The sequence below is a fragment of the Pan troglodytes genome, chromosome 17, assembly GCF_028858775.2.
Source record: "Pan troglodytes isolate AG18354 chromosome 17, NHGRI_mPanTro3-v2.0_pri, whole genome shotgun sequence".
Lineage (NCBI taxonomy): Eukaryota > Metazoa > Chordata > Mammalia > Primates > Hominidae > Pan > Pan troglodytes.
Genome location: NC_072415.2, coordinates 60978007 through 61003167, shown reverse-complemented (window position 1 = coordinate 61003167; position 25161 = coordinate 60978007). Strand labels below are relative to the sequence as shown.

Genomic DNA, 25161 nt, shown 5'->3' with positions numbered 1-25161 from the left:
AATTTATAGTTAGAGAAAAATGGACTATGCATATTAAAAAAAGAAAAAATTACTTGCAGACAATTAAAAACTCAACAATTCCAAATGAAATGAGAAACTATTAAAATAAGATTGTTCAAAAAACTGGTCATCAAGTAAATTCATAAAAATGAATGTTTTCAAATTAGTATTATTCCTACCTTTTCCTATATATTAGAAATGATCAATGAGAAGATACTTGGAAAGAAAAAAAGTCTTTGTTAGAAAAACAGAAATTTAAAAATATTTAGAAAAAAGTAAAAATGCCATATTCAGATGAAGAAAACAAAATTATACTGAAACACTTTTTAAAAAAGATCTTAATAAGTAAAGAGAGATAGTGATTGGAGAATACTCAATACTGAAAGACCCAACTTCACCAATTTATAAATGCAACAATTTCATACAAAGTTGCAGAGTTTTTTAAAATTAAAAAAGCAGATACAAAAACTTGTCCAGAAGAAAACAATTTAGAACAGTCAAGAAAACACTGAAAAAGCATAATGATGGGAAAGATAAAGTACTGAATGTTACATTATACACATTATAAAATTTAAAACAGTGTCAGATAGTAAACAAAAATGGTCAGGAATAGAAATCCCAGGAACAGATTCAATTCCCAATTAACTGTAAACAACGGATGCATTAATCAATAAATAATGCTGGGGCAACTGGTTAACTACTCAGGAAAAAATGTTTCCCTTTCTCATATCATACATTAAAATAAATCCCAGAGAGATTAAAAAAGTTTTATTTTAGAAAATGCAAGTAGACAGTTATGATTTTGGAGTGACAGAAGGCATTAATATTCATAAAAGGTGAGGAGAGAATCCACAAAATAAACAAATAATTCCATAAAAAACTTTTAAAAGACATGTCAAACAATTCTATAAAGTTAAAACAAATGACAAATGGGAAAATATCTGCACCACAGCAAACAGTACATATACACTTAATATATATATATTAATTCTTCAATCTCACTAACAATGCCTTAATAATGAGAAACAATTTTACCTATTAAATATGCAAGATTAAAAAAATAATTATAAGTATTGGCAAAAGTGTGGAAAAAGATACACTCATATCTAATTGCTGCAATGTAAATCAGTACTTTTTCTGAAGAGCTCATTTGACAATATGCATCAGAAGCCTTAAAACACCTTAAAAACCTTTGTTCTTAAGCTTAGAATTTATCCCCCCAAAAAAAAAACCATCACAGCCCGGGCGTGGTGGCTCACGCCTGTAATCCCAGCACTTTGAGAGGCCAGGGCAGGTGGATCACCTGAGGTCAGGAGTTCGAGACCAGCCTGACCAACATGGTGAAACCCCGTCTCTACTAAAAATACAAAAAATTAGCTGGGCATGGTGGTGGGCATCTGTAATCCCAGCTACTTGGGAGGCTGAGGCAGGAGAATTGTTTAAACCTGGGAGGCAGAGGTTGCAGTGAGCCGTGAGCTGAGATTCCGCCACTGCACTCAAGCCTGGGCGAAAAAAAAAAAAAAAAAAAAAGAAACCATCACAAATACACACAAAGATTTATCTGTAAAGATAGATGTTCATTACGCTGTTATTTCTTTCTTTCTTTCTTTCTTTTTTTTGAGATGGAGTTTTGCTCTTGTGGCCCAGGCTGGAGTGCAATGGCACGATCTCGGCTCACTGCAACCTCCTTCTCCCAGGTTCAAGTGATTCTCCTGCCTCAGCCTCCAGAGTAGCTGGGATTACAGGTGCCCACCACCACGCCTGGCTAACTTTTTTTGTATTTTTAGTAGAGACGGGGTTTCACCATGTTGGCTGGGCTGGTCTCGAACTCCTGACCTCAGATGTTCCACCCGCTTCGGCCTCCCAAAGTGCTGGGATTACAGGTGTAAGCCACTGCGCCCAGCCTACAGTGTTATTTCTAACAATAAGAAGCTAAAAACTTAAATGTCCGAAAACAGAGAAATGATGAAATAAATTTTGAAAAAATAATAAAGAGAATGCCATGCAGCATTAATGATCACATACATGAGAATTATTACTAAGTTACATGGAAAAGACTTACAATATATTAAGGGGAAAAAGTGCAGTTAGAAACCAATTATAAGAATGGGCACAGGCCAGGTGCTGGCTCATGCCAGTAATCCAAGCACTGTGGGAGTCCAAAGCAGGAGGATCGCTTCAGGCCAAGGGGTTAGAGACCAGCCTGGGCAACACAGGAAGACCCCTATCTCTATTCTTTAAAACAATTTTTCAAAAAGGCACAAGTGACTACATGCATGTGTGTATGCATGTATGTGTTTGCAAAGAAAAAAGACTAGAAGGCAACAAACCCAAAATAATCACGTGTGTTATATTCTGGTAGTAAGAATATGGGCCTAAAATTTCTTCTTTGCAGCCTTCTAAATGTTTCAGATTTATCTTAATAAACCTGTATTTCTTGTATAAGAAAATGTCATTAAAATTAATGTGAAGAAGTTTAAGTTATTACTTACTTTAATAGCAATGTTAATAGAAACTTCCTGAATATTAGCAAGTGGTGGGTAAAGTCTCCCTTGGGCTAGCTCTTCATCTGTCAATTGGCTTGTCAGGGCCTGAAGAGAAAAACAGCATTTTGCTTTTGTTTGTTTAAATAACAGAATAAGGACCCAGTAAAATGGAAAAAGCATTGGGGAAACAGAGAGTAATACAGGTAATATAATTCCTCTTATTTCTTGAAGGAATACACTTAAACCACTGCAGAAATTAAAACTGTTCATCACTAAACAATAAATAACCAGATTTAAAGACTTATTGATTATATTCTGCTTTATATTACACATGTAGAGCTTGGCTTAATTGCAATGGCTACTTTGAAAACAGACATTAATTGTATTAATGTGAGTTCTTCAGAAATACTTCAAAGTCTGGAGCTCCCATAGGCCAGCACTCCAAATAATACCAGTACTTGTCCATTAAAAACATGCAAGGAGTTATCTATGCTGTCACAATATATTCAGATATACAAATTGCAAGTATAGTGTAAGTGTTATTAAAATGAGAGGATTCAGTTTACAAAAATTTAAGTCATGATTAAAAAAATTAATTTTATGCATAAATAGGCAAATCATAAAAGTAATTTGAGTAACTTCCTTTTCATTAATAAGGCAGATTTAACCCATTCTCTGCCTTTAATTTTCAGATCTACTCATCTTTATAATTCATCCTTTATAAAATAAACAACATTTAAAACATTTACCTTTGCAGCTTCTAGGAAAACACTGTCACTAATATGCCGGGTGTTACAGAGAATAACAGCTAAAGCCACACCTAGAACACATTTTAAAGTTTACTAGTATGGTCACTTTTCAAATTATGAAAGAAGTAAATTCCTATATTCAGGCAAATAAATGGTAATCCATCCACATCGCAAACAGCTCCCCCCAAACAGAAAACAGCCAAGAAGAAACAGAAATCTGAGTTAAAATCAAACGATCTTTAATAATTCTTATTCGCTAAGTAATTTCAGAAATATCAAATGGCTTTTCTCAGTTTAGTTTTTACATTTATGAAAATGACAAATACATACAATTCATCAACGCTTGTTTTAACTCCAGTTCCCAGCTCACCTCTAACACTCCACTTCTTGCTCTACAGAGGCAATGACAATTTTTTTTAGCTGATTGTTTCTCTCTCTCACTCTTAAATAACTTATGTTTCTTGTGATTTTTTTTTCTCTCTCTCTTTTTTTTTTTTTTTTTTTTTTTTTTTTTTTTTTTTTTTTTTTTTTTTTTGAGACGGAGTCTCGCTCTGTCGCCCAGGCTGGAGTGCAGTGGCGCGATCTCGGCTCACTGCAAGCTCCGCCTCCCAGGTTCACGCCATTCTCCTGCCTCAGCCTCCCGAGTAGCTGGGACTACAGGCGCCCGCTACCACGCCCGGCTAATTTTTTTGTATTTTTAGTAGAGACGGGGTTTCACCGTGTTAGCCAGGATGGTCTCGATCTCCTGACCTCGTGATCCGCCCGCCTCGGCCTCCCAAAGTGCTGGGATTTTTTTTTTTTTTTTTTTGCCTTCTCTTATTGTGCTGATCTTGCATTTTCTATTTTGGAGATCACTGACTCCTTCCTGTAGGAGTAAATATTTAGTGCTCTTTCATATTTTCAGCTTTCTTTCTTCTTCCCAATATAGTTAGAGCATAATTGTGGTTCAATCAATATTCAATGTTTATATCATGGTTACTTTTCCTTTTCTGCATAACTTTGTCTTTCCTGAAGTTAATAATTGTCCTTTTTCCTTTACTTTGATTTTTTAGTATTTAACATTGTTATTTCACCCTTGAACTCTCACTCAATTGTCTACATTTTCTTCTATTTTAGCTACTTTATATATTCTCGAATTTCCTGCTCTAGAATAAATCTGCTAAAGCTCCATTCTGGTCTGGTTGTCCCCCATTCCAGCTATGGAGCTGTCATCCTAGAAAACCCCTTTATCATTACAGGCCTCTTTGCTTCTTTCTAAGTTGATTCCATTTCCCAAATTCAACTTTTCCTAGTTTATTACTCCCTCTTTTGGTAGGGTACATTCTCCCAAGGCTTTCTGAAGAACAGTGCATGGGAGATATATATTTTTTGAAATCTTGCATTTCTGAAAATGTGTTTGTTTACTTCTTTCTACTTATATTTGATAGTTTGTCTAGGTTTAGAATTCTGGCTTGGAAATATTTTTCCTTCAGAACTGTGAGGTATTATTCCAATACCATCTAGCTTCCAGTGCTGGTGAGAAGCATCAATCTGAGTTCAGAGCCTTTTCAGGTGATTGTTTTCGTTTAATCTCTGGATGCATGTAGGATCCCTTTTAAAAAAATTTTTTTTTGGCAACAGGGTCTCGCTCTGTCACTCAGGCTGGAGTACAGTGGCACAAGCTCACTGCAACCTCAACCTCCCTGGACTCAAGCGATCCTCCTACCTCAGCTTCCTGAGTAGCTGGGATTACAGGCATGTACCATCACATCTGGCTAATTTTTTTATTTTTTGTAGAGACAGGGTTTTACTATGTTGCCCAGGCTGGTTTCAAACTTCTGGACTCACGCAATCCTCTTGCCTCAGCCTCCCAAAGTGCTGGGATTACAGGCATGAGCCACTGTGCCCAGCCAGATCCTTATTTTTATACCTAACGGTCTACAATTTCATAACACTGTGCTTTGATGTGCATTATTTTAATTCATCATGTTTAGCATTCAGTGAGTAGGCGCTTCCTATCTGAAAACACGAGTCTTTCAGTTTTGGGGAATGTTCATGAAGTCTTGAGGATTCACTTCCCTCCATTTTTCTGTTCTTGTTCCCTGACATTTATATTTTCTGATATTGTACCTCTTGGATTGGCTCTCTAATTTTCTTTATTTTCCTTCTCCTGTCCTTTGCTCTCTTTTTAGGTGACTTAACTCATCTTTTTCTTCTTTCTGCTATCAAACTTTATTTTTAGGAGCTTGTTTTGCTTTCTATTTTTTTAAAAAATAAAAATCTGTCTTTATAGGATATAATATTTTGTCCCCCTGAGGATATTGATAATTTTTAAAACTTTCCTTCTCTTCCCATTATCCTTGTTTTTTTTCCCCAAGATGTCTTTTTCTGTTTGTCTGCTTTGGTCTCTTTTATGAAAATCTTTAATAAAGAGACTTTCTTCAGATGACTAGTAATCTTCAAGCATTTCTCACATTTAAGAGTTAAGAACTAGAGAAAATGATTGGAAGCTATGAGCATGAGGGTGGGGTTTACCTCCTCTGAGCATCACCGCACATGCTTTTAAACTTCCTATTTTCTAGCACCTCTGTCCTCAACTATGTCTGGTGTCTCCCAGCCTAGAAACACTGTTTTACTCTATTCAAAGAATATCCCAACTGGCTTTGAGGAAGGGTAGTCACCAGATTACCTCATGACTGAGAAGATCACATGGTTAATAGCATTTTTTTAAGTAGAGAATGTGGTCCATTTAGATTTAATGTGGTTTTTACTTTTACTTTTAGTTTTTTTTTTCAAGTAATTGGGGCAGATTTAGCCCCCAAACATTTAGTCTCATCACTCTCATCTCATCTTGTCTTGCCTATGTTCCTTTTCCTCGTTTTTCTTGCTTTTCGGATTTTTGTTGTTTCATTTCATCCCAACATTACCTTACCATAAACAGGAAGTCTTTGTAGTGTTTTAATGGTTATCCTAAAATTTATATCATGCATCTTTAACCACCAACATTCTACATTAAATTTTTTTCTGAGACAGGGTCTCGCTCTATTGCCCAGGCTACAGTGCTGTGGCACGACCAAAGCTTGCTGTAACCTCAAACTCCTAGGCTCAAGTGATCATCTGTCCTCAGTGTCTGGAGTAGCTGGGACTACAGGCACATGTCACCACACCTGGCTAGTTACATTTTTTTTTTTTTTGTAGAGACAGAGTCTCCCTATGTTGTCAGGGCTAGTCTCAAACTCTTGGCCTCAAGTGATCCTCCCATCTTGACATCCCAAAGTGCTGGGATTATGGGTGTGAGCCAATGTCCCCAGCTCCACATTATAATTTTTAATTTACCTTCCTGTCAATCAATGTAAGTCCCACATAACAGCTTAACTCTATTTAACGGAGCTATTGTTGTTGTGCTTTTTAATTCTCTCTATATATATTTTTCAAAATCCCATGTGATGTTTGTTTCACTCTATATAAACAACATTCATTTTGTTGTACCCACTCACTTATTCATAACTTTCTTTGCTTTTCATTCCTTCCTACACCTTAGGGTTTCTATGTGGGATTATTTTCTTTTTCCCTAAGGAACAAAATTTCCTTTCCTTTAATATAAAAACAGTCTGCCAGGTGGTGAATCCCCGGTTTTTTGTTTTTCTGAAAAATGTCTTCATTTTGCTTTAATTCTTGAAGGATATTTTTCACTGTGTAATGAATTCTAGGTTGGCAAGTATTTCCCATAAGCAACTTTAATAGGTCATTACGACTGCCTTCGTATCTTATTGTCACTGAGGAGTCTGCTGTCAGTCTAACGGTCGCTTCTTTGAAGGAAATCTTTTTGTTCTGACTGCTTTCATATTCTTCTCTTTGTGGTGATTCTGAAGCCTCACAATAATGTTCCTAGATGTAGATTTCTTTTTATGCATCCCACATGGGTTTCTGTGAGCTTTTTGAATATTGATTGTTAATCACCAGTTCTAAAAAAAACCTCAGCCATGAGGCCGGCACATGTTGCCTCTGCTTCATTCTCATTTCTTCTAGGACTTCAATTAAAGATCTATCAATGAAATGTATGTCCCTTACCTATTTTTTTTTTTTTTTTTTTTTTTTTTGGTCTCTCTGTGCTGCATTCTGGATTGTTTCTTCTGAGATATTTTCCAGCTGATTAATTCTCTCTGGTCTAATCTGCCATAAGCCTCATTCACTCATTTTTTTTTTTTTTTTTTTTTTTTTGAGACAGGGTCTTGCTCTGTCACCCAGGCTGGAGTGCAGTGGCCCAATCATGACTCACTCCAGCCTTGACCTCCCAAGCTCGAGTGATCCTCCCATCTCAGCCTCCTGAATAGCTAGGACTACAGGCATATGCCACTATGCCTGGCTAATTTTTTTTTTTTTTTAATTTTATAGAGATGGGGGTCTCACTACGTTGCCAGGGCTGGTCTCAAACTCCTGGGCTCAAGCAATTCTTCCACCTTGGTCTCGCAAAGTGCTGGGATTACAGGCATGAGCCACTACACCCAGCTCACTCAGTTCTTATAGATTACTACGTTTTTCAATTCTAGAATTTAGTGGTACTTGTCTTAAGTTTTCAAGATTGGCTTTTATCTCTATAAACATAATAAGCATATTTGTTTCATAGCATTTACGGTATATCCAGGGTTTCAGTGTGTCTGTTTTTCTTGTTTTCGCTGGTTTTGGCTTCTGTTGTTATGTCTCTTTATGTGCCTCATTATCTTTTTTTTATTTTTCTACTTAGGTTGTACTTGAAAATTTATAAAAATAATTTGAGGACTAGGATGCCATTATCTTATTTCAGAGAAATTTTTGTTTGCTTCTGCTGGGCACTTGTGGGCACTGGCAGTCCCGAACAGAGGCTTGAGGTTTTCTAAATCACCCATTGCTGCTGCAAACTATACCCCCAATCCAAGGTACAGCACTTTAGGGTTTCAGTCCAGAGTGGGAGGTAGTGCCAGACTCGGACATGGTGCCGATCTTGTCCACTTTCCATGAAAAGCACAGCTGTACCTCTTAGCCACTTTCTTCCTGGTCTATATTTCCACTGTAAAACTGGCTTCAAAAGCTTGTTCTGTGCATTTGTTCCCTCCCTAACCTTGGTCCAGAATTCTCCAATATTCCATTAGAGCCAATATCTTATCCCTTTGACCCTTTTAAAGTCTTAAAAAAATTTTTCATCCGGTTGTTATAGTTGCTCAACTAGGTCATTCAAATATTAACAGTTTTATTTTTAAGTTGCTTTATAAACGGACTTTCAGCCAATCCTCCTGTTTTTAGGCTCATTTCTGCCTCAAATGCCAGGTCATTTTATTTTATTTTTTTGAGACAGTCTCACTTTGTTGCCCAGGCTGGAGTGCACTGGCATGATGATGGCTCACTGCAGCCTGGACCTCCCAGGCTCATGCGATCCTTCCATCTCAGCCTCCTGACTAGCTGGGACTAGGGGTGTGCACCACTACACCTGGTTAATTTTTTTAATTTTTGGAAGAAACAAGGTCTCACTATGTTGCCCAGGCTGGTCTCAAACTCCTGGCCTCAAGCAATCCTCCTGCCTCGGCCTCCCAAAATGTTGGGATTACAGGCGAGAGCCACCATGCCTGGCCAGGTCATTTTTAATGTCTATATTTATGGTATCCATAGCTGTTATTTAAGTTAGGACTTTAAAGTGTTATATAAAAATAATCAACTGCTAAATTCCTTAATACTCAGATATGATATAAAAAATGGTTTTGCTGAATTTAGAACAACCATTCGACCCAGCAATCCTATTATTGGCTATATACTCAAAGGAATATAAATCATTCTACCATAAAGACACATGCATGTGTATGTTCACTGCAGCACTATTCACAATAGTAAAGACATAGAATTAATCTAAATGCCCATCAATAGTAAACTGGATAAAGTAAATGTGGCACATATACACCATGTGTATAAATAAAAAAAAATACTATGCAGCCAAAAAAATGAATGAGATCACGTCCTTTGCAGTAACATGCATGGAGCTGGAGGCTATTATCCTAAGTGAACTAACACAGGAACAGAAAACCAAATGCCGTATGTTCTCACTTGCAAGTGGAGCTAAGTGATAAGAACTCATGGACACAAAGAAGGGAACAACAGACACTGGGGCCTACTTAAGGGTAGAGGGCGGGAAGAGGGTAAGGATCAAACAACTACCTATTGGGTACCATGCTTATTACCCGGGTGATGAAATAATCTATACATGAAACCCCCTGCAACACACAATTTACCTATATAACAAACCTTCATATGTACCCCTGGAACTAAAAAAAAAGTTTAAAAAAATAGCTTTGTTAAAATCAGCAGAAAAGTATTTCCTTTCCTGCCCTCATGTCTTTTAGGCCATAGAAATGTTACTGAATAGAACACATTAATTTTGAACATTATCAAGTTCTAGAAAGAGATTATGGATGACAGGACAGTTTCTATTATAGAAGTTAGGTCTCAAGAGACATATAGGAAAACACGAGGGGCAAAAAAAAGGAGAAAAATATAGAAAAGTACCAGGATATTCACAGACTAAATACCCTCTTTACTTTGACAACAGTTATACATGCTTGCCTGATGCCAGCCTATATAAACTTGTCATATCTTAATTAGAGCCTGCTGTCAGCTAGTCAGGGAAAGACCTACCAGAAGAAAAAAGACACAAGTGCAAAAGAAAATCATACAAAATTCCTGTTTTACTCAACACAGTCTTGCTTAAAAGAAAGAGACAACTGAGGATCACCAGAAATTTATGGAAAATACAGCACAAAGGCAGAAACATTGAAAGGAATCCTAATAATTCTCCAGAAAAAGCTCAAAGAGTACTGTAACCGTTTTTGCTTTAAAAGTAGCTATTTAGAAAGAGCAATTCTAGAATAAAAAAGGTATTGGGAATAAAAATAAGTTGTTGAACTGAGGTAATGATAAACGATATTAAGCAATTATTATTAATTTCCTTTGGTGTGATACCAGTATACTGGGTGTATCTTAAAAAATAAGAACACCTGGCTGGGCGTGGTGGCTCACACCTGTAATCCCAGCACTTTGGGATGGGCAGAACACCTGAGGTCAGGAGTTCGAGACCAGCCTGGTCAACATGGTGAAACCCCATCTCTACTAAAAATACAAAAATTAGCTGAGTGTGGTGGTGCATGCCTGTAGTCCCAGATACTTGGGAGGCTGAGGCAGGGGAACTGCTTGAACCTGGGAAATAAATCTATCAGTCACGATGGTAACCATCAGAACTCCCAGCAAATTATTGACAATGGTTCTGAGAAGTATGATTAAGGAGGTACACCAAGGGGAGATAGAAAGGGTTACATAATTTTGTGCCATTCTGTTCCTCTGCATTTTTACAAATCATGCAATATATTATTTCTATAATAAAAACAAATTTAATTAACAATATGAATAAATTTTCAGAGAAAGTGGAGCATGCTGAATTTGATGAATTCCTTGAGTTTCCTTGTACATTTATACCAAAATTCTGTAATACTGTTGCTCAGTTCAATCTCCCATTCCAAAGAATTCCATTAAGTATTTTTACATAATTAACTATTGCTCTATAACATAAATAATGGTGGCATTTACCTGGAAAAATATATACATTGTTTCCTTGACCTGGTGTAAAGACTCGCCCATCTGTAAGTTTCACTGGCCCAAATGGACTGCCACTGGCAAACAAACACCTGCCCTGTTAATAAAATGAAATAACTTCAATTTTGTTATTTTCTGTGGATGAGAAAATTGAGGTGAATTGATACAAAATCAAGTCCTGGAGTAAAATAGACGAATATATTACTTGGAAACAAGGCATAATATCCTATATAACAATCTTTTCGTTACAATCCTTTTGTTAGAATGAGGTTTGTTTCATGTGTAGTATACATTCAATAAATAAATAATAAAGTTAAAAATCATTTATTACTAAAAATTTAAAAACCAGACACTTATTTTTAAGAAATTTAAGGCCAGGCACAGCAGCTTACACCTGCAGTCCCAGCACTTTGGGAGGCCAAGGTGGGCAGATCACTGGAGGCCTGGAGTTTGAGACGGCCTGGAACAGAGTGAAACCCCTATCTCTACAAAAAATACAAAAAATTAGCTGGGTGTGTTGGCCCATGCCTGTAATCTCAGCTACTCAGGAGCCTGAGGCGGGAGAATCACTTGAACCCAGGAGGCAGAGGTTGCAGTGAGCCGATAGCACGCCACTGCACTCCAGCCTGGGCAACAGAGCGAGACTCCATCTCAAAAAAAAAAAAGAAAAAGAAAAAAAAAGAAATTTAAAATGTAGACGGCCAATAAATACCATTCCATATTATAAAGACCAATATAAACACCGATGAATGAAGGGGAAATACCAAAACAAATGGCTGTCATTTACTATATATCCGCTAAAACTAATTACCAAGTGCTTTATATGTGTTAACTCAGTTAATTTTGCCATCATGAAAACTTCATCATCATCTCCATTTCACTAATTTTAAAAAATCAGAAAACTAAGGCTTTAATATTTTCAAATACTTTCTCAAAAGTCACACATCAAAACTGTAGTAGTTAAATCTTAATCTAGATTTTTTTGTAACTCCATAGCCACAGGTTTTCAATGATGCTATAATACCCAGCAGTAGGCAGTTTATAACACAGGCATGTGGCATGACCACAGTATCACTCCAGGAAAACAAATGGCCTGATGCCTTGTTAAAGAAGAATACTTCTCCAAATTTGTCACATCTATCCAATTTTGATACTATGCTCTATAATGGCATATAATAAACGTTACTGGCATATTCAGTATTTCTAAGAGAATTAATTGTGTTATTATTCTTTATAGCATTGTAGACCCTTGGCTTTAGTGGATTTAACATTCAAGATTTTGACTCCAGGTAATCTGAAGGTCAATAATGCAGAGTAACCACTACTTTTACAAGACATACTTTCCATTTCAAAATGATACAAGGTTTAAGAGTAGAAGCAAGCTAACTATGCTAGTAGGGCACAGCTGACTATCTTAGACTTGCAACTCTATATTGTTATATCATTTTCTACCTATTCTATGGATAGCTATTACAATTATCTATCTGTTCTAAACATTACTTGTGACTAAAAATTTTGTTTCTTTGACGATTAAGGTTAGTTCATGGTTAATGTCATACATGTTATCACAATAAGTACGTAATTATTTTTCTGGCACCATTAATTTTAATAGTCTTATAAGGTAGATTATACAATATAGCACATCATGGAAAAAATGTTCTCATGGTATCAGTAAGTTTGGAAATTTAGAAAGATCTTGGGAATCTCTTCAATAATGACAAGATTCTATAGCAGTTCACGTTCTCCAGGTCACCATCCCTGCCTCCCTGCCCATTTAACCCAATAATTAATCCATGGCTTAAACATGGCCAGGTTTTAATGATAATAGTATATTCTTATTCTGAAGTCCAACTTGGTCTATGTAAGCAGCTGGCAATTCAACTATGAAGATTTTTTTTTAGAGTATTTTTCTCGCTGAGCAGCAAACGGTGTTGGAGTAACACCTCCCTGGTGAAAACAAAACGGGACTAAAAATTTAACAGGTGACGACTAGTCAAAATTCTATGCCATTATTTCATGTAACACTAAGAAAGAATTTATGTAAAAGTAAACTATGACACCATGCTCTTTTATTTATTTATTTTTGAGACAGGGTCTCATTCTGTTGCCCAGGCTGGAGTTCAGTGGCACGATCACAGCTCACTGCAGCCTCAACCTCCTGGGCTCAAGCAATCCTCCCACCTCAGCCTCCCAAGTAGCTAAGACCACAGGTGTGCGCCACCATGCTTGGTTAATTTTTAAATTTTTTATACAGACAGGGTTTCGCTACGTTGCCTAGGCTGGTCTCAAACTCATGGGCTCAAGCAATCCTTGATCTTAAAACTGATGAAATATAGTATATCAAACTAGTCTCCTTGGCGAATTTTTATTTATTCCAATAAAGTACATTTATTACAATAATATTTATACAAAAAACAAAATTCTTAAATGAGCAGTCTTCTGGTGATATACCACTACTACTCGAAACACTTAAATTTTTTATATTTTGGAAATGTCAACGATCCACGATGCATTTAATATATTTACCAAATAGTCATTGTAGAAGACTAAGATTTAATTTGGGGAAGAATAACCATTAGTTTTAAGTAGTAAAACCTGGTGAAGAGGACAGGCAATCAAGCTAAAAGTAATAAAAAGATAAGACAGTATACTAAAGAGACTAATTTTTAAATATCTAATTTTAAATATCTAATTTTAAATATCTAATTTTTAAATATTTAAGTATGGTGATTTTGTGATTGATTTAGAAGAAGAGATTTCAATAATTATTATATCAATTGGAAACCAACAGTCATGAGAATTTATTTTGACTAACGGAGTGGTCAAAAAGGTCAAAAAGGAATTTTGAGAGAATACATGTGTCAACATAAAGGTTGTTTTTTTGTTGTTTTTTTTTTTTTTTGAGACAGTCTTGCTCTGTTGCCCAGGCTGGAGTGCAGTGGCACAATCTTGGCTCACACAGCCTCTGCCTCCTGGGTTCAGACTATTCTCCAGCCTCAGCCTCCTGAGTAGCTGGGACTACAGGTGTGAGCCACCACACCTGGCTAATTTTTTTGTATTTTTAGTAGAGACAGGGTTTCACCTGTATTCTTAGTTGGCCAGGCAGATCTTGAACTCCTGGCCTCAAGTGGTCTGCCCACCTTGGCATTCCAAAGTGCTGGGATTACAGGCACGAACCACTGTGCCTGGCCTACACAGTGTTTAACAATGGGGAAAAAAAAAAAAGAATGCCAAATATATCAAGAGTATGAATATTAAGTTCAGGAAGTTCTGAGAGTTCTGCTTTGGCAATGATTTTCTGGGTTGTTTCATACCAAATTTTCCTCTGGTTACAATTTTAAAAACCAGATAAAATACATTTTTAAAAATTTTTGTAAGCAAGCAGAGACCTAACAAGATCGTGAGAGTTTGGTGTTGGGGAAGAGAGGTTTCCAAGATTCAAAAGAAGAGGGAAGCAAGATATATGAGCCTAGCATTTGAAGCTCTTCCCCTCAAGATGACTGCTGATTTCCAAATCAAAAGCTGTGACTGAGACCCTGAACAGCAAAGCCGCCCAAAGTCTCATGATGACAGAGAGGAAAATGGATGTTCAGGGACCATTAAGGATGATAGGTGCTGATAAATACCACAGGACTTTTGATGATTCATACCCAAAGGGGTGGATATCAGGAGAAAGGGCAAACTGGAAATACCCCAGGCCTCATGTGGACCACATCCTGACTGGATTATGGAGATCTACTTGAAAAAGTAAAGTCCCTTTCTCCAAAAATAACTTTATCCACAGCCTTAAATTATTGCTATAGTTCTTTTTCTACACTATCCATCACTCAATTAAGAAAAACAAAAACAGTCGGGGCACAGTGGCTCATGCCTGTAATCCCAGCACTTTGGGAGGCCGAGGTGGGCGGATCACAAGGTCAGGAGATAGAGACCATCCTGGCTAACATGGTAAAACCCCATCTCTACTAAAAATACAAAAAAATTAGCCGGGCATGGTGGCGGGCGCCCAGTTACTCGGGAGGCTGAGGCAGGAGAATGATGTGAACCTGGGAGGCAGAGTTTGCAGTGAGGTGAGATGACGCCACTGCACTCTAGCCTGGGCAACACAGTGACGCTTCATCTCAAAAAAAAAAAAGAAAAAAAAAAGGACAAATTAGCCTTACAAACAAACCTAATAACCAAGACAGAACAAAAGATAGATAATAAAAATGAGTGAGATATTTGTTACCATCAGAAAATTTTAATTGCAATTCACATATTCAAGAAATTAGGTGGGGCACAGTGGCTCATGTCTGTAATCCCAGCACTTTGGGAGGCTGAGGCAGGGGATCGCTTGAGGTCAGCAATTTGAGACCAGCCTGGCCAACAAAGCAAGACCTTGTCTCTACAAAAATAAAAATTAAAAAATTAGCTGGGTGTGGTGGTATTTGCCTGTAGTCCCAGCTACTGAGGAAGCTGAGGCAAGAGGATTACTTGAGCCAGGAATTGGAGTCTGCAGTGAGCTATGACTGTGCCACTACACTCCAGCCTGGGCAACCAAGAGAGACCCTGTCTCAAAAAAAAAAAAAAAAAAAATTAAATGACAAGTTATAATTATTGTTCAAATTATGAGGTATAACAGTACTGTGGTATATATATATATATATATATATATATATATATATATATATATATATGGTTTTTTGGGTTTTGTTTTTGAGATGGAGTCTTGCTCTGTCACCCAGGCTGGAGTGCAGTGGTGCGATCTCGGCTCAATGCAAGCTCCGCCTCGTGGGTTCACACCATTCTCCTGCCTCAGCCTCCCCAGCAGCTGGGACTAAAGGCACCCGCCACCACATCTGGCTAATCTTTTTTGTATTTTTAGTAGAGACGGGGTTTCACTGTGTTAGCCAGGATGGTCTCGATCTCCTGACCTCATGATCTGCCCACCTCAGCCTCCCAAAGTGCTGGGATTAACAGGCGTGAGCCACCGTGCCCGGCCCTGTGGTTATATTTTTAAAAGAATCCTTAGCTTTTGAGAGATACACTGTAATACTTTTCTACTATAAAAAACGTTGTTTTAAAGGAGTGAAGATTAAAAAAATGTATCAGATTTATTACTTACTCTCAAGGATGTAGTCTAGCAATTATAGCTGCTAGACATCATTGTAAACAAGCCTTTAAAAATCACTTCCTAGAGCCACTTAGATCACTTACCACAACAATATAGAAAGTAATTGTGGAGATTACAACTACATCCTTACAGAATGGTAGGAAAAAAACCCAAATGTCAAGTGATTTATAGGCAGATATTTGTAATTGGGCTATAATCCCGTGGTAGTGTCAAAGATCTAAAAGTAGTGAATCTTAAACAGTTTGGATGTAAATAAAAATTTGTTCTCCACAGCGCCAGATGACTCAAAAAAAAACAGCCTTAGAAAAGACAAACACTGATGGTGAAGATGCATTTGAAGAGAGTAAAAAGAAAAGTTTCATGAAATGTGAGTACAAGAAAGTAGTATTTAGAGATTGATTATTTCTACAGTACATGATTTTAAGTCTGTTACTAAATTAATAAATTACTATACAGATAAAACACAAATTCTACAAATGAAAAAATATAGCAACTAAAAGTAAGAACCTAACAACAGATGAGCACAGCTGAACAGAGAATCTGCAAACTGGAAAATAGGGCCAAAGGAAATCACCAGATTGAAACACAGAAAGCAAGAGAGATAGTAAATATAGAAAACAGTGTAAAAGATAAATGAGATATATCTCTAACCATATAATTAGAGTCCCATAAGATGAGAGAGACAATGTGGCCAAAGTAGAGATACTGGCTGATATTTTTTCAAAACAGAAAAAACAAAAACCAAAAACAGACATCAAGCCATAGATTCAGGAGCAGTATAATCCCCATGTGGAATAAATACAAAGAAAACCACGCATATGTCCGCCATAGTCAAACTGTTAAAAACCTAAGACAATGCTATATCATCAAAAATAAAACAAAAGTCAGAAAACAGTAAAATGATATCTTCAAAATGCTCAAGTATTTACCAACTTTTACGTCTATGCAGAGTGAAAATATCCTTCAAAATGAAGGCAAAATAAATTACCAAGAGAATTCATTAGACCTACACTTTAAAAGGAATTCTTCTGGTAGAAGGAAAATGATCCTAGGTAGAAGCACTTGCAGGAAGAATAGTGATAAATAAATTAAAGTGTAGGTAAATCTGAATAATTTTTGTAAAATATAACAATAATGTATTTTGAGTTTAAAATACATAGAAAATTAAAATTCACAACAATAGTGCAAACAGTGTGAGGGCATTACAGTGGAGTTATAAAGTACCTGTTTCCCATAATTGGTATAAGCAATAATTAATATCAGACTTTGATCACCCATAGATGCATGCTGTAATCTCTAGGGAAACCACTAGAACAACGGTGTAAGAATGTATAACTAATAAGCTAGTGGAGGGAAAATAATATACATATCAATTCATGTGATTATTAATACCTCTGTAAGTGTATATGCTTCTTCAGCCGTGCACTCTGCCTGTGCTGTAGGATTACTTAATGCAAATATTACAGGCCTTTCATTGATAGAGGCCATGGCTCTGATTACATCAGGAGTGAAAAGACGGCCAGCACCTGCAACTCCTGTAATAAGTAAGGGGGAAAAACAGCACTTCATTATAGGTATAAAAGCAATGCTTATCAATAGCATTTCTACAATAGGCCTACAATAATAAAAACACAGGTAATATCTCATTACAAAGATAGCACTATCTCAGCAATGCAAAATCTATGAGAACACAATCTCAAATCTGAAAAGAAAAAACAGTAAGATGCTGAAAGTTCTCACTTAAATATTTATTGTCTACTATACACATAGTAAATTATGGGAAATTTTATTCTTTTAACTTTTTGTTTTTTGAGACAGAGTCTCGCTCTGTCGCCCAGACTGGAGTGTAGTGGCACAATCTCAGCTCACTGCAACCTCTCCCTCCTGGGTTCAAGTGATTCTCGTGCCTCACCTTCCCAGGTAGCTGGGATTAAAGGTGTGTGCCACCACGCCCGGCTAATTTTTGTATTTTTAGTAGAGATGGGGTTTCGCCATGTTGGCCAGGCTAGTCTCAAACTCCTGACCTCAGGTGATCCGCCTGCCTCGGCCTCCCAGAGTGCTGGAATTACAGGTGTGAGCCACCATGCCCAACCAATTTTTAAAAAGAGTATATGACTATCTTCATCACTCTAATTGGGAAGATAAAACTTGCTACCACATGAATGAAACTTGACATTATGCTAAATAAAATTAGCCAGTCACAAAGAGAAAAATACCATGTCATTCCATTTATATGAGGTAGTTAAATTCACAGAGACAAAAAGTAGAATGGTGGTTGTTAGGGGGTGGGGAGTGGGGAAAATGGGGGGTTGTTTATTTTTATTTATTTATTTTTTGAGATGGAGTCTCACCCGCCGAGGCAGGTGGATCACCTGAGGTCAGGAGTTCGAGACCAGCCTGGTCAACATGGTGAAACCCCATCTCTACTAAAATTACAAAAATTAGCTGGGCGTGGTGGCGGGTACCTGTAATCCCAGCTACTTGGGAGGCTGGGGCAAGAGAATTGCTTGAACCTGGGAGGCGGAAGTTGCAGTGAGCCAACTCCAGCTTGAGTGACAGAGTGAGACTCTGTCTCAAAAAAAAAACAAAAAACAAAAAACAAGAAAACAAAAAAACTTACAGCTATACAGCAAATTAAATAGCTCCGCTTTTAAACACTTTTACATTTTCTGCTGAGAATGTAATGCCATGATGACATAGTCTGATGGCATCTATGCAATGCCTGATTCAAAACACACTCAAAGTTTTCAGCTTTGTTGCCCACGAAAACTTTGAGTCTGCATAGAATTTTCCTGGTAAAATCTGCAAATGGCTTTGGTTTTTTTCATGTTTTGAGTCCAACAGTCATACCAACTCTAAAAGCAAATCATGATCAACTACACAGTGTCTAGGACCTAAAAGTATAAAGCAACATCTGGTAACTGAATTTCATGCATGGTAACCAAAAAGTTATCACAGAAAACATTGTACATGCTGAAAGCTAGGTAAAACTGCCAATTCATTTTTAGTAATCCTACATGGTAATTATGACTGGCAACATACAGTTAGGGAGTAAAATTATTTATCAGAAAAACTTTACCTACCGATTATAGTTGAAGGCTTCAGTATATTCACTGCATCTTCAAAAGTATCAGGTATGCTCTCTGGGGCTGAGTGAGTAAATGGTTCCTGATAACTATCTATTTTTGCTTTCCGTCCCTAAATTTTGAGATAAAATACAGTATTTTTTTAGTCAATGCATATTAAGGATGAAATAAAAAGACATCATTATGAGTTACACATTGTTTCTACAATAGAAATGTCTTTTCATTTTCATTTACTTTCCTCTTCAACCCATATCTTCCAACTCTATCTTCATCATGTCCATAAACTCAAATATAAAACAAAAATCAAATCTACCATTATTCCTAGAAACTTTCTAGTTCCTCTCAAAAACGCATTTACACTATGAGGTCTTCCTAAGTCCAATGTGGCACAAAAGCCTACAGTCCTTTTTCTGGGGTAGATGAGTTTTGGAATTAAGAAATTTTCATATTTAATTTAATTTGATTGATTTATTTTGAAATGGGGTATCACTCTGTCGCCCAGACTTGAGTGCAGTGGCAGCCTCTACCTCCCCGGGCTCAGGTGATCCTCCCACTTCAGCCTCCAGAGTAGCTGGAACTATGGGCACACACCACCATGCCCGGCTGATTTTTTTGTAGAGATGGGGTTTTGCCATCTTGCCCAGGCTGGTCTCAAACTCCTGGGCTCAAGTGATCCGTCCACCTCAGCTTCCCAAAGTGGGAAGCTGAGCCACCACATGCATGAGCCACCACTCCTGGCTGAGAATTTTTCATATTTTAGAAATACAATATGGCGTATATCAAATATTACATATTCTCCCTCCCAACAGATACTCCACAACTGAACAAACTTATGAATAGTCACATCAAGTACAAAAGGTTAAGATTACAAAGAGCTTCTTATTAGTTTGAGTCAGGTTTCGCTTCTAGGTAAATTCAAGGCAATCAGATTGGTCACAAAAATAAATTTTGGAAAAAATTTTGGAATTTCAAAGCCTTTAGGATTTCAGAATTGCAGACAGACACCATGGACTTGCACTACCAAGAGTTCAGAAACAAGAGGAACAGGGAATTCTGGTTAAAGATGGCTGAATGAAGAAACATGCTTTCCTTTCCAAATCCCAGGTCAAAAACCATAAAAGTTAAATTTGTAGTAATGCCACAAAGCCAGAAGAGATACCACTGACAGACTAGAACAATGAAGAATTTCTCAAAGATTTAAGGCAGACAAAAACGTACTGAATGCAAAAACCAACTGAGAAGCTCATATTCTTATTTTGGTAAAAAAGAAGACTTCTGAAAAAGTGTATTTCCATCAGAACTCCAAGATAACTCCAGATAAGAACCTGCAGGGGCTAGTAAAGCAGGACACTATCATCAATCGGCTGAGAAAACCAGGCTGAGCAAACAGTGACATAAGAAGCCACTGTTTTCAAAGTTTCAAAATGAAGGGCAGTGTTTAGGATCACCAGGAGACACTGGAAGCCTAATGCCCATAGGCCAAGCTACCTGCACACTGGAAAAGAAATATATAATCTGATGATGAATATGGAGATGGACAGGGTTCTCACTTTGTGCTAAGTAAACACATTGTAGCTACCAATACTGTGTTAGACCTGACCTACCAATATGCTAAAGAATCACAACATATTTGATGAAAACCAACATTACAAAAAGACGTACCAAACTAACTGTGAACTAGTCAAAACATACATCCCCCAATAGCCTTCTAAATATGTGATGTTTTATCCTTGTGCCTTACATACTAGTAAATATGGTAGTTACAGCCTCTTTGGGAGGCAGCACAGTTTAATTATTCAGAGCACAGGCTTCACAGTCAGGATACTTGGTTTTGAATCCTACCTCCGTCACTTATAAGCTGATGACTTTGGAAAACTCCCTCGACCTTTTAAACTGTTTCTTCATTTGTAAAACTTCACAGGATTTTTTGAGATGATTAAAGGAGATAACACATGTAAAGTCTTATAACAATGTCTGGTATATAACTACTATTACATTTTAAATTACATGTAGTTTGAGCACTCAAGATTTTTCATTCACATACTTTAATTTTTCACTTTATTTTTTGTACTAATAGAATACTGGTTCTAATTAACAAGAAAAGATTTTAGAACTGGAACAAAGTACATTTAGATAGCTTGCTCCACAGACATAAATGCCAAGCGACAGCTATACCATTATATTTTAATGTGTACATACAAAAACATAACAGCATTGTGTACTGGATTGGTTTAACTATGGAACAGTTTACTTATATTCAATGTGTTACACAGAAGATATATGACATTATTAAGCTAGTGAAAATGGTAATCAATGCTAACAAAGGTAGTCAGGCCCAAAGGTACTAAGTTAATCTGGGAGATAGCTCTTTATTATCCATAAATTGGTTTCAGGAGCACATGCTTTTTTCCTGGGGATAGGGTCCACAGATTTTTATTAGATTTCTTCAGGGGATTATGATCTCCAAAGGGTTAATAATTTCTGCTCACGGCCAGGCACGGTAGCCTCGGGAGGCTCAGGCAGGAGAATTGCTTGAACCCAGGAGGCAGAAGTTGCAGTGAGGTGACATCGCACCACTGCACTCCAGCCTGGGTGACAGAGAGAGACTTCATCTCAAAAAAATAATAATAATAATAATAAAATTAAAAGAATTTCTGCTCAAATATCAAAACTACTGCAATACTGCAATTTAATTAGGAAGTTCTCAGTTCCTATTAAAAACCTAGTTTTAGGAGTGTCAAACATGATCATACTTGTACAATGGCCATTTGATCTCTTAAGAGCAAGACAACAAAGCAAGAAAGAGTAAGTCTGATGCCAACATAGAGATTATTAATTCAATATGAAGCAGAAGTCTTTGTAAAAGACAACAAGTCTAGGGACATCTGTTGAAAAGAGAGTGGAAGGTCCCAATTGGTATAATTTGGAGATTCCAATGAGAAACAAGATTTTAAGGAATAATATTTTAAAAATCCAACTAAAAATATAATACACTCTTTTGCTTCTCCAAATTTTAAATACCTTACCTTAACTAATAAACCATACTTGTCAAACATCCAGATTTTCTTTTGTGCCTCTTGTTCTGACAGGCCATTTTCTACCATAGACATAACTATAAGATTTGCAATTCCAAGAGCAGCCTGTTCAACAAAACATAAATTTTAATATATACTAGAGTACGATGCAATGCTTGAATTACTTTATATATGAAGATTATATGCCATAAGAAATATTTGGTTTATTTTTCCCTTACAAATCAAACAAAAATTCTTCGTGATATTCTCTCGAAACATATTTTAAATTACCTGTTTTACAGCAGAACTCTTGATTTCATATCCTCTACCTCAACAAAATTACAGGCTCATTATGCTCTTTCATAAACATCAATATTCTGCCCATTTTCTAACTCTATAAGAGAGGATAGGCTTAAGTTTCAAAAAGCCTACAAAACTTACCTCTCCTGCTCCAAGGAATAAGATTTTGTGTTCAGAGATTGGTTTACTAATAACTTTTTGTGCTGCAAGAAGACCTGCTAGAGCTACTGCAGCTGTCCCTGTAAGAAAAACAAAGATTTTTACAAATAAAAAATGGGCACATTAAAAATGTTTAAAAAGTAGGAATCAAAACCCTAAAGTTTTTTTGCTTTACCTTGAATATCATCATTGAAAGTACAATATTTTTCTCGGTACTTTCTCAAGAACCTGAATGCATTATGATTTCCAAAGTCTTCAAACTGAATGAGTGTGTTCCGGCCATATCTAAAAACAGCAAAACCCACAATAGTTGTGTTGAAAATAACACTATTAAACAGCTTTCCACCTAATATTCCCTATGATAGCATTCAAAAATAATGTATTATGTTAGTTCAATTAAGGCCATCTGAAAAATTTCAGAGCCTGTGAAAGACTAGATCCAAAATGTAGAAATTATTTAATAAAAAAAGTATGAGGTGTTTAAAAAGAATGTGGCACAATGATAAACCCATGGGATATCAATCTATGTAAACTATTTTCAAGTGTCCAGGAGGACACTTCCTTTGACTCTGAACCTCAAAAAATATATATTTGATATGTATATTCTCATTACATTAATAGTTAAACAGCAACACAAGAAAGTATATATTAAATAAGAAATTGAAAAATAATTGCTATTTGAGTTCACTGACATTCAGAAAAAGAAGATGTTAATCGTCTAGGTGAGCTCAAGTAGTAAGGGAAGGCTTGAAAAGGAGGTGGGCCCTGAAAGAACAAAAAGTAAAGAGCTAGGAAGAAAAGCAGGCTGTTATTAGGGTGACCCTGAATTTTCAACAGTCTGGCTATATATTTCATGGTTTACATTAAGAGATAAGGGAGAAATTGGTTAATGCAGGTTGGGACCAAATAAGGGAGGATCTCGAATGCTAAATTAGAGAAGAGGGACTTTCTTCTGCATCCCATGTAGAAACAGTGAAGGCTGCAGAGAAAGGAAAATATTCACATATGACTCCCTTTAGGAAGGATAAACCTGCCAGTGATACGTAGCTCATATTGGTGTGGGGAGACGCCAGTGGCAGAAGCAACTAGGAGGCTACTATGATACGAAGACAAGAGATCTGAAGCAGAAGATGCAGGAAGCAAAAGGAGTAACTATGAACTATTAGGATGAATAGAAATTGATAAGGATCAACTGGGAAATGAGGAAGAAGCTGTTACAATGTGAAGGTAATGGGGTAACTAAGAAGGTACTATTTGGTTGTCCAAGATAGGAAAGTGAGAGGAAGAAGGAGAGATGGCAATTTCTGGGAAGATGTAACGTTCAGCTTTAGACTTGTTGACTTTGACTCTGAAAAGGAATTAATGTTTAAATATCTTCTACGTGCCAGCAATTTTAAAGGTAGGCCAGGGTTAGATCATTAAGGTAAAGAGTTTGACTTTATCCTATGGCAATAGGAAACCAATCAGAGATTTCAAGCAAAAGAATGACATAATGAAGCACACGTTTCAAAACAATTAATCTGGTATTAAGGTGGAGACGAACTGGAGAGGAGAGAAACTGGAGGAAGAATTAGAAAACTCCAGAAGAGAGATAAGGAGAGAGCAAGATTGCGGCAATGGAAAACAGGAGACATTTAAGTGGTAGTACCCACTGAATTTGAGGAATATCTGACTGCACGGGAGACTGATGGAGAAGGCAGAAGGGTCAAAGATAACACTAAGATCAAAGTTTTGGCAACAGGATGAATGTTACTGCCAATAATAGAAGCTGGGAATACAGAAGATAGGTTGTTTGGAAAGGAAAGGAGTTCAGTGTGGGATCATAACAGAATATCCAGATGGAAGATTCTGATTATTAGAAATGCAGGCCTCACAAGAGCAGTGGAACTACAGATGGGTTTTTATGGGTTTAGTAGTAACATGCATAAAGGTCATAGTTGACATGGCTGAAAGAGAAGAGGACTAGGTAGTTATCCATATTTAGTAAGAGACAGCAAGAACCTGTGAAGATGACAAAAAAAAAAAAAAGAGAGAGAAAGGTGGGAGAAAGACCAAGTTAGGAGGAAGCTGTTTAGTAGTCAAGAGAAGAGAGAGTTTCAAGGACATAGAAGTGGGAAAACCTGAGTTGACGGTGCAAAGAGGTAGAGAAGTGGGAGGACCCAATGGTCAGAGAACTTAAAATACAAAAGCTGCACAAGAACTTCAGTGGAATGGTGGGCGTGAGCCTGAAGGTCAAGGCTGAAAAAGGTACTGAGCAGTAAGCGTTTGATGGAAGCAGTGAGGGCAGACTTCCCTCAAACTGTCAGGTAACTCAAGAAAGCAAGGCAGACCATGGGTACCACCTCATATCGGCACATCTAATCAGGCAGAAACAGCCAGGCAGAACAAAGTTCTCAAAAATTTAATCGCCTCCTGCTTATCTACACAAGAAAGAAATAAAGGAAAACAAAACAAAACTTTGGTTCTTACCCCGCCCACCCCATTAAAGGTGCTTTCATATACTCAAACTTTTAAAAAATACCTGTCAGTAATAGCTTTCATAAACTCATCAATCAGGTCATCATACTGTTGTGTGCGATCTCGTTTCTGGTACAAGCCCATGTAAAATGGGTCTTTTAAGAGTGCCTACAAAATAAACCAAATGTAAAAATAAAATAATTTATA

General features: G+C 36.9%; 1 protein-coding gene across 8 annotated transcripts in view; it reads right to left on the bottom strand.

Moving 5' to 3' along the window:
* Positions 1–25161, bottom strand: part of ME2 (malic enzyme 2) — a 69565-nt gene that overhangs the window by 4956 nt on the left and 39448 nt on the right. For 4 of the 8 annotated variants that reach the window (XM_024350844.3, XM_024350845.2, XM_054671785.2 and 1 more), the window contains exons 7-15: positions 25019–25122; positions 22673–22782; positions 22480–22577; positions 22051–22164; positions 19022–19136; positions 17331–17473; positions 10820–10922; positions 3236–3306; positions 2493–2591 (exon numbers count right to left, since the gene is read on the bottom strand). In XM_024350844.3, the coding sequence (XP_024206612.1) occupies positions 2493–2591; positions 3236–3306; positions 10820–10922; positions 17331–17473; positions 19022–19136; positions 22051–22164; positions 22480–22577; positions 22673–22782; positions 25019–25122 (957 nt within the window). The remainder of the gene's footprint in view (positions 1–2492; positions 2592–3235; positions 3307–10819; positions 10923–17330; positions 17474–19021; positions 19137–22050; positions 22165–22479; positions 22578–22672; positions 22783–25018; positions 25123–25161) is intronic. The other 4 variants (XR_010151934.1, XR_010151935.1, XR_010151937.1 and 1 more) reach the window with 1 other exon arrangement.